Consider the following 16,863-nt stretch of genomic DNA (forward strand, 5'->3'; position numbering starts at 1 on the left):
TGGGAACTAAATATCTAAGGATACATGTCCCATTGAAAGGACACACAAATGGTCAAGGGGGCAGGGTTGCCTCATTAATAAGAAATGAAATTAAAATGATAGCAAGAAGTGGTACAATGTCAGACGGAGTAGGACCTGTGTGAGTAGAGTTGAGGAACCACAAAGGCAAGAGACCCTGATGGGAGATAATGGGAACTGCAGATGCTGGAGATTCCAAGATAATAAAATGTGAGGCTGGATGAACACAGCAGGCCAAGCAGCATCTCAGGAGCACATGGGAGATGTGTACAGGCTCCCGAGCAGTAGTCAGAATATGCGGCAGAAAATAAATCAGGAAATGGAAAAGGCATGTCAGAAAGGAAATATTAAATAATCATGCATAACTTCTATATGCAGGTAGACTGGGAAAATCAGGTTGGTAGTGAATCCTAAGAAAAGGAATTTGTGGAATAGCTATAAGATTTGTTTTGGAGAAGCTTGTGGCGGACTCCGCTAGAGAACAGGCAATTCTGGATTTGGTGATGTGTGATGAGTCAGACCTGATTAGGGATCTTAAGGTGAAGGAATCCCTAGGAAGGAGTGACCATCATATGATAGAGTTCATCCTGCAGTTTGAGAGGGAGAAGCTGGAATCAGATGTAATGGTGTTACAGTTGAGTAAGGGTAACTGCAAAGTCATGAGGGAGGAGCTGGTCAGTGTTGATTGGGTGGGGAGCCTGTAAAGGAAAATGGTGGAGCAGCAACAGCAGGAGTTTCTGAGTTTCTGGCCCGGCAGAAGTCAGAGAGTGGGAATAAAGGGATCTTTTTCAGGATGGCAGCTAGTACCTGGTGGAGTAACACTGGCCTCCGTTTTGGGACCACAGCCATTCATGTTATACATTAATGATCGAGACAGATGAACTGAGAGCATTGTTGTTAAGTTTGCCAATGGCACAGAGATAGTTGGAGTGGCAGGTAGTGTTGAGAAAGTGGGGAGGCTGCAGAAGGACTTGGACAAGCTAGGAGAGTGGGCAAAGAAGTGACAGATGAACCATAATGTGGGAAATTGTGAGGTTATGTATTTTGGAAGGAACAGTAGAGATGTAGACTATTTTCTAAATGGGCAAAGGTTTCAGAAATCTGAAGCACCAAGGGACTTAGGTGTGCTAGTTCAGGATTCTCACATAGATTAACACATAGGTTTATTTGGCAGTCAAGAAGGCAAAAGCAATGTTAGCATTTGTTTCAAGAGACCTAGATTACAAGTGCAGAAATGTGTAAGGCTCTGGTTAGACTGTGTTTGGAATATTGTGAGCAGTTTTGGGCCTTGTATCTAAGGAAGGATTCACTAGAGTTGGACAGGGCCCAGAGGTCCAGAGGAAGTTTACAAGAATGATCCCAGGGATGAAAAGCTTATCATATGAGAGCAGCTGCAGGCTCCAGGTTTGTACTTGATGGCATTTAGAAGGATGAGGGAGGGATCGCAGTGAAACATACAGATTACTGAGAGGCCTGGAGAGAGTGGACATGGAGGAGATGTTTCCACAAGCAGAAGAAATGAGGACCTGAGGGCAAAGTCTCACAGTGAATGGATAATCCATGAGAACAGAGATAAGGAGGAATTTCTTCATCCCGAGGGTGATGAATCTGTGGACTTTATTGCAACAGAAGGCTGTGGAGGCAAAGTCATTGTGTGTTTTTAAGATGGATAGGATCTTGATTGGTAAGGGATCAAGTGTTACAGGGTGATGTCAGGAGAATGAAATTGAGAAACGTATCAGCCGTGTTTGAATGGGGAGGCACACTTGATCGGCCAAATGGCCTACTTATATACCTATATTTTATAGTCTTTGGAGATGTAGTGTTAGTAAGTTAATAACAACTTAATAAACTCTCACCACTTCCTCCATGCCCTGAACCTTGAATGGAACTAGTTGCTCCTGACATCTAGAAAATCCTTGCTGGGCTTTGCTTACAATTCTCAGTTTTTACATTGTAGCCCACATAGAATCATGAAATCCCTACAGTGCAGATACAGGCCATTCAGCCCATTGAGTCTGTACCAACCCTTTGAACAGTATTCCACCCAAACCCATCCTGTTCTTGTAACTCCACATTTACCATGTCTAATCCACCAAAGCCTGCACTTCCCTGGACACTACGGGGCAATTTACCTTGGCTAATCCACATAACCTGCACTGCATTCAGGGTCTGTCATTCTGCCCTCTGCTTCTCTCAAGATGCTGACTGAACTGCTGAGCATTCTCAGCTTTTTTTTGTTTTTAACTTCAGATCTTCGGCATCGGCAGTGTTTTGCCTTTGTAATTGCTGGTTTGCAATCAAGAAGAACAATAGTCAAATAGTGACTGGAAATCATGATGGTTATTGTGAAGATTTACAGATGTCATTCAGATCTCATGGTATCCAGCTGGAAGGTGAGGAGGAATTTGGTGGGAGTCACCTGATGAGGGACCGTAAGACATTATTTGCATGAATTAATTTGCGCACATAATCACCGGGCGAAACGGTATAATCCGTTCCTGTAATCACAAAAGCTTCTGAATTATTATCTGCCACAGTTGCTTTACGCCCACGAGATGTTTTGTCCTGGTTATAAAATTACCCGAATAAATTGTACTTAACCTCTAAGGAGTACGAATTTTGTTTAAAAACACTTTGTGCGTGAGTGGACGATAAAGAATAATATTCAGCAATAAAATGGTATCCACTGAAGGTCTATTATACAATACATCACGTCAATGTCATTCTGCTGAAGTATTGATTGGTGTTGGAGAATGGCAGATTAAATACTTCTTGGAACCCTCTTTGCTTAAAGTCCAGGAAAAGACACCGTGCCTGCTCTAATACTGCAAGCAGGAGTCGGTACTGGAAGTGGTTGCCGCTGGGTTCTCTCTCTCGCTGCCTTCCACACGGTTTCTCGGGCAAACTCCGTCAGTCCCTGACTGCTTGCGGTGACAAATACACCTGAGCTCCGGCGGCTTTCTAACCACCCGCCTCCTTCTCCTTTTCCTTCCCTCCCCCGCCCCCTCCCAATTTCTCTTTCTCTCTCTCCTCTTTCAATTCATACAGATTTTTTTTCTCTCTCTAGTCTTCCTCCCCTCCCCACCTTTCTCACTAACCAATAGATGCCCGGTCAGTAATGGAGGATTTCCTATCAAACATGTAGGCGAACATTCCCTCCTTCGTTGGAGACTTCTCTTATTTTGAAGGGGGAGAAAAGAAAGGCAAACGAAAAGAGAAAGGTGGAAGTGGGCAGAAATAATTGGAAAAGGAACAATTCGGCCTAAGTACTGAGTGTGAAGCCAAAATGTCGACCAGAACGCCATTGCCTACAGTGAATGAGCGCGACACAGAAAATGTAAGTGAGACAATGTTTCATTTTTATTCTTGTTACTTTTATGTGAATGCTTCAGTCGAATTTGCGGGGGTTTAAAAGGCGTTCGCTGAAAGAATGAGCCTGTTTCTTGCTAAGCAGGGCTGTGTGACTGCTCGGGGAGATGGTTACAGCATTTTTTTTTATAAACAAGAGATCCCTTGGAGAAGAGCAGAGACACTGACTCGCCTGCTTCATCGATCACACAGGCCTCTCTCTCTCGGTATAATCTGGAAGGATTCTTTTCTGAAGAAAGATTATTTCTTTCGGCCTTAATTTCAAAATTCTGCCTTTTGCTTTGTTGTTTTTGTCACCCCTTCCCCCCCCCCCGTTCAGCCTGGATATATCCTTTTAAGGCTCCCTTTGACTGGAAGGAGCAGCTCAATGACAACGAGCTGTTTACTGGACCACAAAAGAACCCCGTCCCTATTTAGTATCGCTCATTGGCGCAGTAATTTTCAATTTGATCACTTATCGTGAGAGTTTTTCTCTCATTTCCTTTGGATTGTCAACACCCAAAACCATAATCCGCTTTAATATACATGATTCCTTCACAATTTTTTTACTCCCTGTATATCTGGAGGAGGAGGAAAATGTGTTGATGCAAGACATATGAAAACTGACGTCTCGTGGGAGGGTTAAAGGTCAGCCACACCATCCGGTGCCATACATCAAAATCGATATTGCTGGTGCAAGTGTTTTTTTTAAGTATGACTTGACTGATTAATTAGTTGTAGTGTATATTCAATCCCCGTTTTAGTTTGAGCCTTCTCAATATTGATGCTCCCTTTTTTTTAATACAGTGGAACATCGACAGGAACTATTGAGGGTACCAGAAGGAATTTTAGTTTTGTGTGTGTTAATTTGAGAAGGAATCTGGTTTAATATTTTGAAGTTTTTAGCAAGCTGTGGGTAACCACTAACGCTGAAGGTATTCGAGTACAGTGACGCCACACTCAGTATGCATTATATTCTTCCGTGTTATCCAAAAATTCTTGTTGAAAGTATTCAAAGCCATAAATGTCGTAATTTTAAGTTGTATGTGACTAAAAATGTAGGGTGTCTGATATCGATTATTTTGAAATAATTCATGCAGTGTGTACTTGACCACTTTTGCAGCACACGTCTCTTGATGGATATGCTGACTCTCAAATCCAGCCTTCCAAGTCGAGTAGCAGACAAAACCTACCACGATGCAGGAACTCAGTGGCATCTACGACTGAAGAGCAACCCCACGTTGGAAATTATAGGCTGCTGAAGACTATAGGCAAAGGAAACTTTGCGAAAGTAAAATTAGCACGACATGTTCTGACGGGGAGAGAAGTGAGTTTTATTGGTTTTTCCCCATAGTTAGAGCATTTTTCTTAATTTCTGCTGTATTGGTACTATTTTTGAAATGTAGTTATTTTCTCATTTTGTTTTGAAATATGCCTTGAATGTTCTATCTTCACATTTCTATTATTTGATTTCTGATTTCATTTCCACGTGGACTGTTGTTGCCATCCACCTTCCACTATCCTGGGACGCTGACCTACTTGTGGTTGGTTCACTCATTCTGTTTTGTGCTGGTGGTCGCAGAACAAAGCAGATACAGACATATAATATGCAGGACAGTGTAGCAACTATTCCAATATTCAGCTCCTTATCTCTGATATGTCTAACACTTTTTGGATGTAGCCGATTTTTGGATTGGTTCTGTTATGCCATCAGAGCCGATTATTCACGTTAACATAATGAAGAGTTACAGGAAAATGTAGCTAAATTGTAACCCAAGGTTTGTGTGTGTGTGTGTGTGTGTGTGTTCTAGCCTTAATATTTTCTTTATTTCTCTCCATATTTTGTCTATAACATTTCAGTTTTAAACCGGGCCATTTCATTACTGCAAAGAATTTTTGATTTCTGTTGAAAATTTGCACTTTATACTTCAAAGAGGAATTATTAACTTTTTAAGACTCTGTACCTAAATAAATTTCAGGTCTCACACTTATTCAGGCTGCATGCGCATAAACAGCATGCTTTTGTAAGACATTGGCAGGAACAAGAATGGAGCAGTTTTGGGTGTCAGGCAATCTTGAGGTTCATACCTCTGACCATCTAGTTGTAAAATTGTGTGTTTGAAGTAAAATATTTCAGTCTTGAAAGATATTTTAATAAACAATCTGATTCCATTTTATATCGTCTTCAGGTTGCTGTTAAAATAATTGACAAGACACAGCTGAATCCTACCAGTCTACAAAAGGTAAAATTTTACTTCCAATTACAGACTCATTTTGCAGTTTTATTGATGGAAACAATGAAGAAAATGCAAGTTAGTTTGCTGTCTATTTTGTTTACTGTTTAGTGAAAAAAAAATTGTGCTTTCGTGAACTTGGCATTCATGTGTAAACCAAGAAATGTGGGCCTGAAACAGTGATACTGTATAAACGTTATGTTGCAAGGCAAGGAGTGTAGCTGGCCAGTGCTGAGAATATCCTCATTTGCTTTTCCTCTCCCATCATGCTTAGTGTTTTCAGCAAGAGTGGTAATGGCTATTAACCTTTTAACTGTGAGTCAGTACTTTGGACGATTGTGAGGTTGCTATTTATCGTCTTTTTTTAGCTGTTACAAACACAAAATATATTTGTGAGTGTGGTCGCTGTAAAATTTAAGCCAGAAAAATATCACCAGGTTATTAAAAAGTTCAGTCACTGAGTATTATACCAAATTCATTCATGTCCTTTGTGAAACAGATGTTAAGTTTGCAAAGAAAGCATATTTCTATTACTGGATGCTATGAAAACTAACTAGAAAATTCAGTGATCGAAAAGAAAAGTTGTTAATTTTAATTTGAAAATCAAATCACTTTCACAATTTATAGAAGCACTTTTCCTTGCCAGTAAGGTTTGCTTAATGTTTAATTTTGTGTTTGCTGTATTGCGGATTGCTGAATACTTAAGTTTGGTTGGGGTAGTGCAAAAGAGAATAATATATGGAAGGTAGACAGTAGTACATATGTAAAAATTAAAATCACAGCCAATATTGCATTAAAAGGTGAGGAAGATGCGAAGATGTCTTTTGTGAATCATTTTGTGAAAGGATCAGAGTAATGTTTTCACCATTACATCATTAAGAGCTAACAAGATTCAAGTTAATGCAATGCATACATGACCTATTTGTCAATAAAAGGTAGTTTAAAGCACTTTAAAGATAATTATGTAGAATTAAATGAAGCATAAATTATTTCAACAATATGTCAGTGATACAATCCATTAGCAAATATAGATGTGAAGACCAAATCTCCCATCACTCAATTAATTATTACTTTGATTCATTTAAAGAGAGTTAGTTTTCAAGTTATTACAGCAAGCATGAGGGAAAATTGTTTCTCATTTCAATTTTTCATAGTTCAGAAAGTTGGGAAGAGATTGGTGTGGAACACAAACATAACCAGAAACCGGATGGGCAAAGTGGCCTGCTTTTGTCTCTTGGAATGAAGATATTTGAAACAAAAGTGCATCATGTTTTGAGGGGTCTGGTGTGTACTGTAAGAATGAAACTTAAATGATTTGAAACCATGAGATGTAATCTGCACAGTTTTCTTTCTGCTGATCTGCGAAATCTGCTGTTGTGGTCTTGCAAAGACTTCTTGCATTGCCTGACAGGAAGAGGAAGGGGAAAGAGGGGACAAAAATACTCAGCTACATCGTGGTAAAGGGGTGGGTGAGTGAAGCTTGAGAGGCTTAAAATATCATAACAGAAAGATTCAGTTTACTTTCGAGGATTTCACCAGTTATTTTGTGTGTAAGTGGTACTGTACCAAGTATTTATAACAGTATATGAGAACATTTTGTAATGTAATGTGTGTCAATCTCTTTTTGGTCAACAATTTATTCATAGTCATTTTATACCTCAGCAAAATCATATGTTATGTTGTCTACTTTTTCCTCTCTATCTGGATTATGGACTTTGGGATTTAGTTGAGGAATCTAAATTTCCTTTTGAATCTTTTTTGTATCATCATTTTTAATTATGGCATACATATTTCCTAAAAGCAGCATTTTACTTTTTTACTGCTATTTATATCTTGTCAGATTTTAAAATTGTAAATCATAAAATTCATGATTCACTGTTTTTTTTTCTTTTTACAAGATAATTTACAATAAACTGCAGGCCTCCAGTTGTTATAAAATTTGAACAGTCTGCAGTTGTTCTTTTATCACCCTGGGAGTATGACTGATCATTTCACAGTCCAATGAAAGAATAATTCATGTTTGAATTATTACTGGTTCTCATACAGAAGAATGATTGATTATGTGACAGCTGTCAGCAACAAATTGGATATTTCACAACTATTGAGAAACACTTGTTCATAAACTGACAGAATATTCTACTGGTGAGCTTGAGGTCAAGGCACTTTTTTAAAAAAGCAAAACAGCAAAATCTAATGATGCAGCTTAAATTGCATAAGTGAAGGACACAGAATTGAAATGTACATATTAAGTTAAATGATCATGTATCAGTTACGCTTGTTTCTCCGTATCAGCACACATTAATCTCAAAGAATTTTTTTTATAAGGTAAGGGGAAGCTTGAGGTGGGGTGGAAAATGCTGGTTTATCGAAAGAACTATCAGTGTTCGGACATAAAGTTAAAAAACACTGTGGAACATTGTATATTTGTAGTGTTTTCTTTCCCAAAGAAGGTGTGATCTTATAACAAGAATTATTGGTTTTCTTTATTGTTTCTATGGCCCAAAAAGGCAATTTATAATTTGAGTTTCAAGAGTTTTTCCACAGAATCCCTCACCCCCACCTATGGCATGTAGGATCAGGTCACAGTCAGTGAATACCTGATGTGAACATCAAGTTGTCTGCCAAATTCCACCTATCCTCTTTGAGTAGAAATTGTATCGAATTGAAGAAGCTGCCTCTTCCTGAATCCATATTGCAGCATTATTGTATAAAAATGGATGCATTAAAGGAATCTGTGTAAGCTAGTGAATTACTTGGGTACCTACAGAATAAAGCTCTGACATGCCCTAAAAGTAATGTTTTGTGTTAAACTATTAAATACTAAACTATTAAAAGACAGTGGAAATCTGGAAAAGTATTATGAAATTATAATACAGCCTTAAGCAGAGCAGTATTAACATCAGGGGCTCTGTCACACTCTGACTTCACCTTAGACTAGGATCGTGAACAGATTTTAACCTCACATTTTATTATCTAGGCACTTATTACACATTTGTTGCTGTTAAATCTGCTAACTGAGACCACCTAACTTTATGGGCCTAAATATGTGTATGTGAAGTGAACGGATTCACTCATTAGCTCCCATATGACCGTAATACATATTAAGTAGATTAAGTTAATAAATTTGCGTGAACTTAAAGAACCCATTAGGCACTCTCAGCCTAACAATACAGATACTTTCTCTCAGGGCACAATGGTAATGTCCCTAGAAAAACAACACAAACCCTTTGAGGAACAGGTGCAAATTCTCGTGCTCCCTGAGACAATCGTTCCTTAAATCAACACCAAAAAAAGCTAATAAAATGTGAGGCTGGACGAACACAGCAGGCCAAGCAGCATCTCAGGAGCACAAAAGCTGACGTTTCGGGCCTAGACCCTTCATCAGAGAGGGGGATGGGAGGAGGGAACTGGAATAAATAGGGAGAGAGGGGGAGGCGGACCGAAGATGGAGAGTAAAGAAGATAGGTGGAGAGAGTGTAGGTGGGGAGGTAGGGAGGGGATAGGTCAGTCCAGGGAAGACGGACAGGTCAAGGAGGTGGGATGAGGTTAGTAGGTAGCGGGGGGTGCGGCTTGGGGTGGGAGGAAGGGATGGGTGAGAGGAAGAACCGGTTAGGGAGGCAGAGACAGGTTGGACTGGTTTTGGGATGCAGTGGGTGGGGGGGAAGAGCTGGGCTGGTTGTGTGGTGCAGTGGGGGGAGGGGACGAACTGGGCTGGTTGAGGGATGCAGTAGGGGAAGGGGAGATTTTGAAACTGGTGAAGTCCACATTGATACCATATGGCTGCAGGGTTCCCAGGCGGAATATGAGTTGCTGTTCCTGCAACCTTCGGGTGGCATCATTGTGGCAGTGCAGGAGGCCCATGATGGACATGTCATCAAGAGAATGGGAGGGGGAGTGGAAATGGTTTGCGACTGGGAGGTGCAGTTGTTTTTTGCGAACTGAGCGGAGGTGTTCTGCAAAGCGGTCCCCAAGCCGCCGCTTGGTTTCCCCAATGTAGAGGAAGCCGCACCGGGTACAGTGGATGCAGTATACCACATTGGCAGATGTGCAGGTGAACCTCTGCTTGATGTGGAATGTCATCTTGGGGCCTGGGATGGGGGTGAGGGAGGAGGTGTGGGGACAAGTGTAGCATTTCCTGCGGTTGCAGGGGAAGGTGCTGGGTGTGGTGGGGTTGGAGGGCAGTGTGGAGCGAACAAGGGAGTCACCGGAGAGAGTGGTCTCTCCGGAAAGCAGACAGGGGAGGGGATGGAAAAATGTCTTGGGTGGTGGGGTCGGATTGTAAATGGCGGAAGTGTCGGAGGATAATGCGTTGTATCCGGAGGTTGGTAGGGTGGTGTGTGAGAACGAGGGGGATCCTCTTGGGGCGGTTGTGGCGGGGGCGGGGTGTGAGGGATGTGTCGTGGGAAATGCGGGAGACGCGGTCAAGGGCGTTCTCGATCACCGTGGGGGGAAAGTTGCGGTCCTTAAAGAACTTGGACATCTGGGATGTGCGGGAGTGGAATGTCTTGTCGTGGGAGCAGATGCGGCGGAGGCGGAGGAATTGGGAATAGGGGATGGAATTTTTGCAGGAGGGTGGGTGGGAGGAGGTGTATTCTAGGTAGCTGTGGGAGTCGGTGGGCTTGAAATGGACATCAGTTACAAGCTGGTTGCCTGAGATGGAGACTGAGAGGTCCAGGAAGGTGAGGGATGTGCTGGAGATGGCCCAGGTGAACTGAAGGTTGGGGTGGAAGGTGTTGGTGAAGTGGATGAACTGTTCGAGCTCCTCTGGGGAGCAAGAGGCGGCGCCGATACAGTCATCAATGTACCGGAGGAAGAGGTGGGGTTTGGGGCCTGTGTAGGTGCGGAAGAGGGACTGTTCCACGTATTCTCTTGATGACATGTCCATCATGGGCCTCCTGCACTGCCACAATGATGCCACCCGAAGGTTGCAGGAACAGCAACTCATATTCCGCCTGGGAACCCTGCAGCCATATGGTATCAATGTGGACTTCACCAGTTTCAAAATCTCCCCTTCCCCTACTGCATCCCTCAACCAGCCCAGTTCGTCCCCTCCCCCCACTGCACCACACAACCAGCCCAGCTCTTCCCCCCCCCCCCCACCCACTGCATCCCAAAACCAGTCCAACCTGTCTCTGCCTCCCTAACCGGTTCTTCCTCTCACCCATCCCTTCCTCCCACCCCAAGCCGCACCCCCCGCTACCTACTAACCTCATCCCACCTCCTTGACCTGTCCGTCTTCCCTGGACTGATCTATCCCCTCCCTACCTCCCCACCTACACTCTCTCCACCTATCTTCTTTACTCTCCATCTTCGGTCCGCCTCCCCCTCTCTCCCTATTTATTCCAGTTCCCTCCCCCCATCCCCCTCTCTGATGAAGGGTCTAGGCCCGAAACGTCAGCTTTTGTGCTCCTGAGATGCTGCTTGGCCTGCTGTGTTCGTCTAGCCTCACATTTTATTATCTTGGAATCTCCAGCATCTGCAGTTCCCATTATCTCTGACACCAAAAAAAGCTACCTAGTCGTTTTCTCAATGATTCATTTGATGAATTTTGTGAATTAATATTTGTAGGACCCCATCATATTTGGGTGAAACTTTATTCATGGAGTCATGATCTCTTTTAAAAGAAATAGACTGACTTTTTAGCAGGGGAAAAATACTTCCATTTTTTTGTTCATATTCAAGGTGGTAAATATTGTACATCTTGTTGGTGACTTATGGGTGATTGTGTGATTAAACAAGCAACAACACTTTAGAACATTGCAACACAACAGATTTGTGTTAACTACAGCAAGTAAACTTGTAGTGAAGCAAGTGCAAGTAAACAGTCAGAACTATGTTGATTCATTTTCTCCTTTGTGCTTTTAATGAGAGAAGACTGTTGACAGCTGGCAAGAACTTTGTGTTAAGTAGGCTTTCTTCTTGTTCAAAAGTTTAGAAAAAAATATTTTATTTGAGAAATCTCTCCCACTCTTAGTTATGAAAACTTGCTTGTGATTTTTCTTCGAGTGAATGGAGTTAGTCAGGCTTGTGAAAACAACTGTTAATTAGCTACTAGCTTGAATTGTTACCTTTTAAAATTCAATCATCCACTTGAGGAAGTATTTTAAAGTGTGTTTTGAGACCAGTCATGGTTTATTTGCTATTTAATGAGGAAAGTTTTCAGGTCTTCAGGTGTTTGTAAATTCGCAGATTCAGGTTAGGGGCGATTAAAAATGCATTGTTAGTAATTCTGTTCAGACATTTTCCATTGACCAAACTTGTGAACAATAACTCTTTTTGCAAACAGTTCTTATGTATAATTCTCAATTGTTGAAGTCCCATTTTAATGCTGGTGATGGAAATACATCTTGGTACAAAACCTGTCTCACCTGAAGAAATTTAGTTTCTCTCCTTGTATTTATTAGCAACAAAATATCTGTCTTTCTGTTGCCAAATTATTCAATGTTTTTTCTGCGTCTGAAATACATTGTAAGTGTGATAAGCTTTTTTCCACAGAAGAAGTTAATTTTACCCAATACGGTGCAACATTTATTTTACAGCACATAAGCAAGAAAAGTTATTTTTCCTGGTTATTTATAAAGCTCACATTGTGGATCTATTTTCATGTTTTGAAGGCAATATTGCTGTACAACTCTCTGGACCTAGGTTGTCTTAAGGACTCAGTCAGTGACAATAAGGTACACATTATGGTGAAATCCTTCCGCTAGCCAATCCCTTGAAGACATACAGAATGCATTTTTAATAAGGTTACTTGGATTGGTGAATCAAATAAACAATCACGCCTTTGTACAGCAGTGTAGAATTTGGGGATATTTGCAAGCACTCAAACATGCAGGAGCAAGAGGTTTCCTACTGCTCTGTTTATTAATTTCAGTAGTCAGGAAATCTCCACTTTGGTTAAAGTCAGATGTAGGACCGCTGATGACCGGCTCTTGTTTTCTAATTCTTCTTACCTGGTCAGTTATCTTTGTGTGATCTGTAACAAAGCTGTTGCTTTGGCTGAATGTAAAGATGTGTTTACTTTGAATTTCATTTATGTATATTTTGCATTTGTGGCACGCAATGCCCGCAATCTCCTCATTCCCCCTACCCTGTTGGCTATGGCTATTTGTTGAAGAGGCATACACAGATAATGTATCGTCTACATGGATCTGTTGTGATCCATTTAATTGTACAGTATGTCCAATATTTTGCCTTTGAGTTGATAAGTAGAAATGCTGCACAATTTCAAGAAGATGTTTTCTGACGTTTCTGCGTTGTTTGGCAAAATTATGAATTTGTAAGTGATTTGTGCTACGAACAATTTCAAAACACAAGTTTTTAAAATTGTATTGTTTTCTGATTTTTGTTTGCATTATAACCTGTGAGTAACTTTATCTCTCTGAGCAGAAAAGAATGGTTATGTCCAGCCATTTGCCTTCAGCTCTGCTCTTTCACAATTTTATGTCAAAAACACATTTATTTCAAATGTGCACTCGGTTTTTTCACCTGCAGCTTCAGTACCTCTTCACATGAGATTACTAAAGTTTGACGCTTTAATTTAAATGCTGGTCTTTTGGTATTTGTTTGGCAAGTTTGATTTTCTTGCTGAGTTTTAGCTATGCCATAACCTTGCACATACTTCTAAATTGAGGAGTCAAGGAGGCTACTGACATGCAGGCCTCCCCTGGGTGCTGCTGTATATCAATGCCTATCATGCTTTATTGCTTTTTCCCCCTCGTGTCCTTGTAAAGCCAAGCTCTGTACAGTGAGGCTTGTATCTGCAGTGCCTTCATATCTTATTAATTAGTTGGAGGGCAGTAATTACGTGGACTGCAATGGCCTTCAATCAGAAGCTTTGCTGAAAGCAGTTGCAGGTTGAGTCCCTTCCATGCGATGCTTTGAGTCCAATTACGGTCTTTTCAGTTTTTCTGCTTTGCCTGCATTTTTTTTTAAGTTCGGCTCTTTCCATGTTTATATTTTCTTTGTTATTGATGGAGTTGGCGCTAAAAGAAGGCTTAATGATAATAGAGATGTTGGTGAGTTGCTGTGTTCAAATCCAGCCAAAAAGCAATTGGCAAAAATGAATGGAAGACAAATGGAAACAGTAGGGGAGAGGGAGGAAGTGAAAAGAAGATTGCAGTAAACAAAACAGGAATAAAATGAAGTAAACATTCTGAAAGATGGTAAGTAGATGTTCTTGAGGATGCAGTCAAAATTGGTGTTCCATCCAATTGAATAGTTTCTTTGTGTTTGCTAGATTTGACTGACCATAATCATCCAATTTGCTGTGATAGAACAGTACAGCACAGGAGCAGGATCTTTGGCCCACTGTGATTCCATCCTAAACTAGTCCTCTGGACTTGCATGTGGCCTGTATTCCACGATTCCCTGCCGACATGCATCTTAGATATTGCTATCGTATATGCTTGTACCACTGCCCTGGCAGGGTGTTCCAGGCATCTACCATCCTCTGAATTAAAAAAAAAATGCCTCCCACATCTTCTTTCAAATTTCTCCCTCTCATCTTAAACCTGTGCCTCCAGTATTTGAAATTTGATGTCAGGCTCATCCACCTATAATTTCCTGGATTACACCTATTGCCCTTTTTAAACAAGGGAACAATAGTGGCGTTTCTTCAGTCTTCTGGGATCTTGCCTGTGGCCAGAAAGGATAGAAAGATCTCTGTCAAGGCCTCATCAATCTCCTCCCATGCCTTCCTCAGTATCCTGCAATAGATCCCAACAGGCTCTGAGAACTTATCTACCTTTAAGGTTTTTCCGGACATCCAACATCATCACCTTCTTAATATCAGTATTCCTTAGAATATCAACACACCCCTCCCCAATTCTAGCATCATCCATGTCCTTTTCTTCAGTGATTGTCAATGCAAAGTACTCATTATAGATCTCGCCCACTTCCTTTGGCTCCTTACATAAATTCCGTCCTTTGTGCTTGAGTGGACCAATCCTTTCCTCATCTCTGCTCTTGCTCTGAATATATGCTTAAAATGCTTCAGGATTCTCTTTATCCTCCTTGGACAAGAACATTTCAATATCCTTTCAGCCGCCCTATTTCCTTGTTCAAGTTCTTTTCTGCTTCCCTTTATATTCCTCAAAGGCCTTGTCTGATTTTAGTTTCCTAAACCTTGCAAAAGCTTCCTTCTTTTGTTTTTGACTAAACTTTCAATATCTCCTGTCATCCAGGGTTCCCAATCTTGCAATCCTTATCTTACATCATCACAGAATCATACTGGTTGAATCTGCTGGCCTTTAAAAGACTTCCACATGTCAGACGTGGATTTACCTTCAAACAGCTATCTCCAGTCTAATTTCTCCACTTCCTTTCCTTGCTCTGCCTACCTTTCTGTTCCACCAGCTATTGGGAGGCTGATTGTATAACCCATTATAATGACTGCACCTTTTCTTTATTCCTAAGTTCTACCCATATAACCCCTCTGGATGAGCTCTGCAAGATGTCCATTTTTAGTGCAGCTGTGACATCATCCTTAATCAATGATGCAACTCCCTGACCACTTTTACACCCCTGTATATCTTACCTGAAACAGCTAAGCCCTGGAATATTGAGCTGCTAGCCTTTTGCCCTTCTCTCAACCATTTTATGTAATGGCTATAACATTGTGGCTCTATGTACTAATCCAGGCTCTTAAGCTTATCTGCCTTACTCTGTTATATAGTTTGCATTACGATAGATATGCTTCAGACTGCCATATTTATTATCCTGGCCCTGACTGGTCATCCAAATAGACTGACTTGACTTAACCTTTACCTTCTTATCAATCACTCCACATGCTGACCTGCTGCTCTGGCTTCCATCCCCTGCCACATAGATTTAAACCCTCCTGAGGGGTGCTAGCAAACTTCCCTGCAAAGATATTGCTGCCCTTTGGTTTAAATGCACCCCATTCTTCTTGTACAGATCCTTCCTGCTCTCAGAGACCTCAAAAGATCAAATATGTTTAAACTCTCCTTTCCTACACAAGCCCTTTGGCCACTCATTTAAATGTATTATCGTCCTATTTCTGGTTTTACTCGCACATGCCAACGGGAGCAATCCCAAGATTGCAATACTCAAAAGTCCTGCTTTTCAACTTTCTGTAAAATTCCTTAAATTCCCTTTACGGGACCTTTTGTCTCTCTTCCTTCCTGTGCTAGTATGGACCACAACCTCCAGCTGCTCACCTTCAGCCTTTAAGAATATCCTGTGCCCACTCAGAAATATCTTTAACCCAGGCACCATGGGGACAACGCCCCATCCTGGAGTCTCGCACATGGCCACAGAAATGCCTATCTGGGCCCATGATTATAGAGTCCCCTATCACAATTGCTCACCTACACTTCACCCCTCCCTACTGTATAAAAGTGCCAGCTGCTGTTGCTTTCTTCTGAGGCCATTCTGCAACAAACAGTATCCAAAACGGTAAATGTGCCTGAGAGGGGAATAGTTATGGGGTACTCTCGCACTGCGTAAAGAAGGTGTTAGATATAGTTCTTAGGGTTAAAGGGATCAAAGGGAATGGAGAGTAAGTGGGAACAGGGTACTAAGTTGGATGATCAGCCAAGTTTGTATTGAATGCCAGAGCAGGCTCAAAGGGCTGAAGGCCTACCACTGCTCCTGTTTTCTTTGTTTCTGTATTTGTGTGCTTTGAGGAAGATGGCTGAGTCACTCTCCCTGCACCTTCACCTGATTGTTACTGTACTGACTACCAGTATTGTTTAGAAGCCTTCTCTTGACTTATTGTCTGCTGGTCTTCTGTTTCAGACTGAAAAAGACAAGTAAGTTTAAAAAATATCATGTTTATTAATTCAATAAAATATCTCTGTAAGGAATTATTTTTATTAAAATTGGAATATTTAAGTTACTGCCACCTGAACTTTTAGGGCCTCAAATCTCAGTTCAGCTTTGAAGAAATATCTATGTGATCAAAGTTGAGGCATGGAGAAAATTGCAGCAAATTTAATACTGCTGTTATGGTACCAGTGGTTGTCTTCAGTAGAAATTTGCTTTTTTTTTTAAAAAAGCTGTTTGCTGGATGTGTGTGTTGTTCACGAGGCCAGCATTTATTGCCCTTCTGTGATGGTGAGTTGCCTCTTGAACTGTTGCAGCCCATACGTTGTAGGGCATCCACAACTCTGTTAGAGACAGAGTTCCAGGATTTTTGACCCAGCAACAGTGAAGGAATAGCATTTCATAATTTTGCCTGTGATGTACAGTAACATACCTTTGCAAACATTTGCCCCCAGCCAAAACCAAAATTTAA

The 16,863-nt window shown here is 41.3% G+C and overlaps 1 protein-coding gene across 8 annotated transcripts in view; it reads left to right on the top strand.

Moving 5' to 3' along the window:
* Window positions 1-2,328: 2,328 nt before the first annotated feature.
* mark1 (MAP/microtubule affinity-regulating kinase 1) overlaps window positions 2,329-16,863 on the top strand; it is a 206,800-nt gene continuing 192,265 nt past the window's right edge. For 2 of the 8 annotated variants that reach the window (XM_048535740.2, XM_059648580.1), the window contains exons 1-3: window positions 2,862-3,358; window positions 4,493-4,696; window positions 5,559-5,612. In XM_048535740.2, the coding sequence (XP_048391697.1) occupies window positions 3,308-3,358; window positions 4,493-4,696; window positions 5,559-5,612 (309 nt within the window). In that variant the 5' untranslated portion in view covers window positions 2,862-3,307. Of the gene's footprint in view, window positions 2,415-2,861; window positions 3,359-4,492; window positions 4,697-5,558; window positions 5,613-6,757; window positions 6,903-16,863 lie in introns of those variants that run through there. The other 6 variants (XM_048535736.2, XM_048535738.2, XM_048535737.2 and 3 more) reach the window with 5 other exon arrangements.

Source organism: Stegostoma tigrinum, chromosome 9 (assembly GCF_030684315.1).
Source record: "Stegostoma tigrinum isolate sSteTig4 chromosome 9, sSteTig4.hap1, whole genome shotgun sequence".
In the NCBI taxonomy this organism is placed as follows: domain Eukaryota; kingdom Metazoa; phylum Chordata; class Chondrichthyes; order Orectolobiformes; family Stegostomatidae; genus Stegostoma; species Stegostoma tigrinum.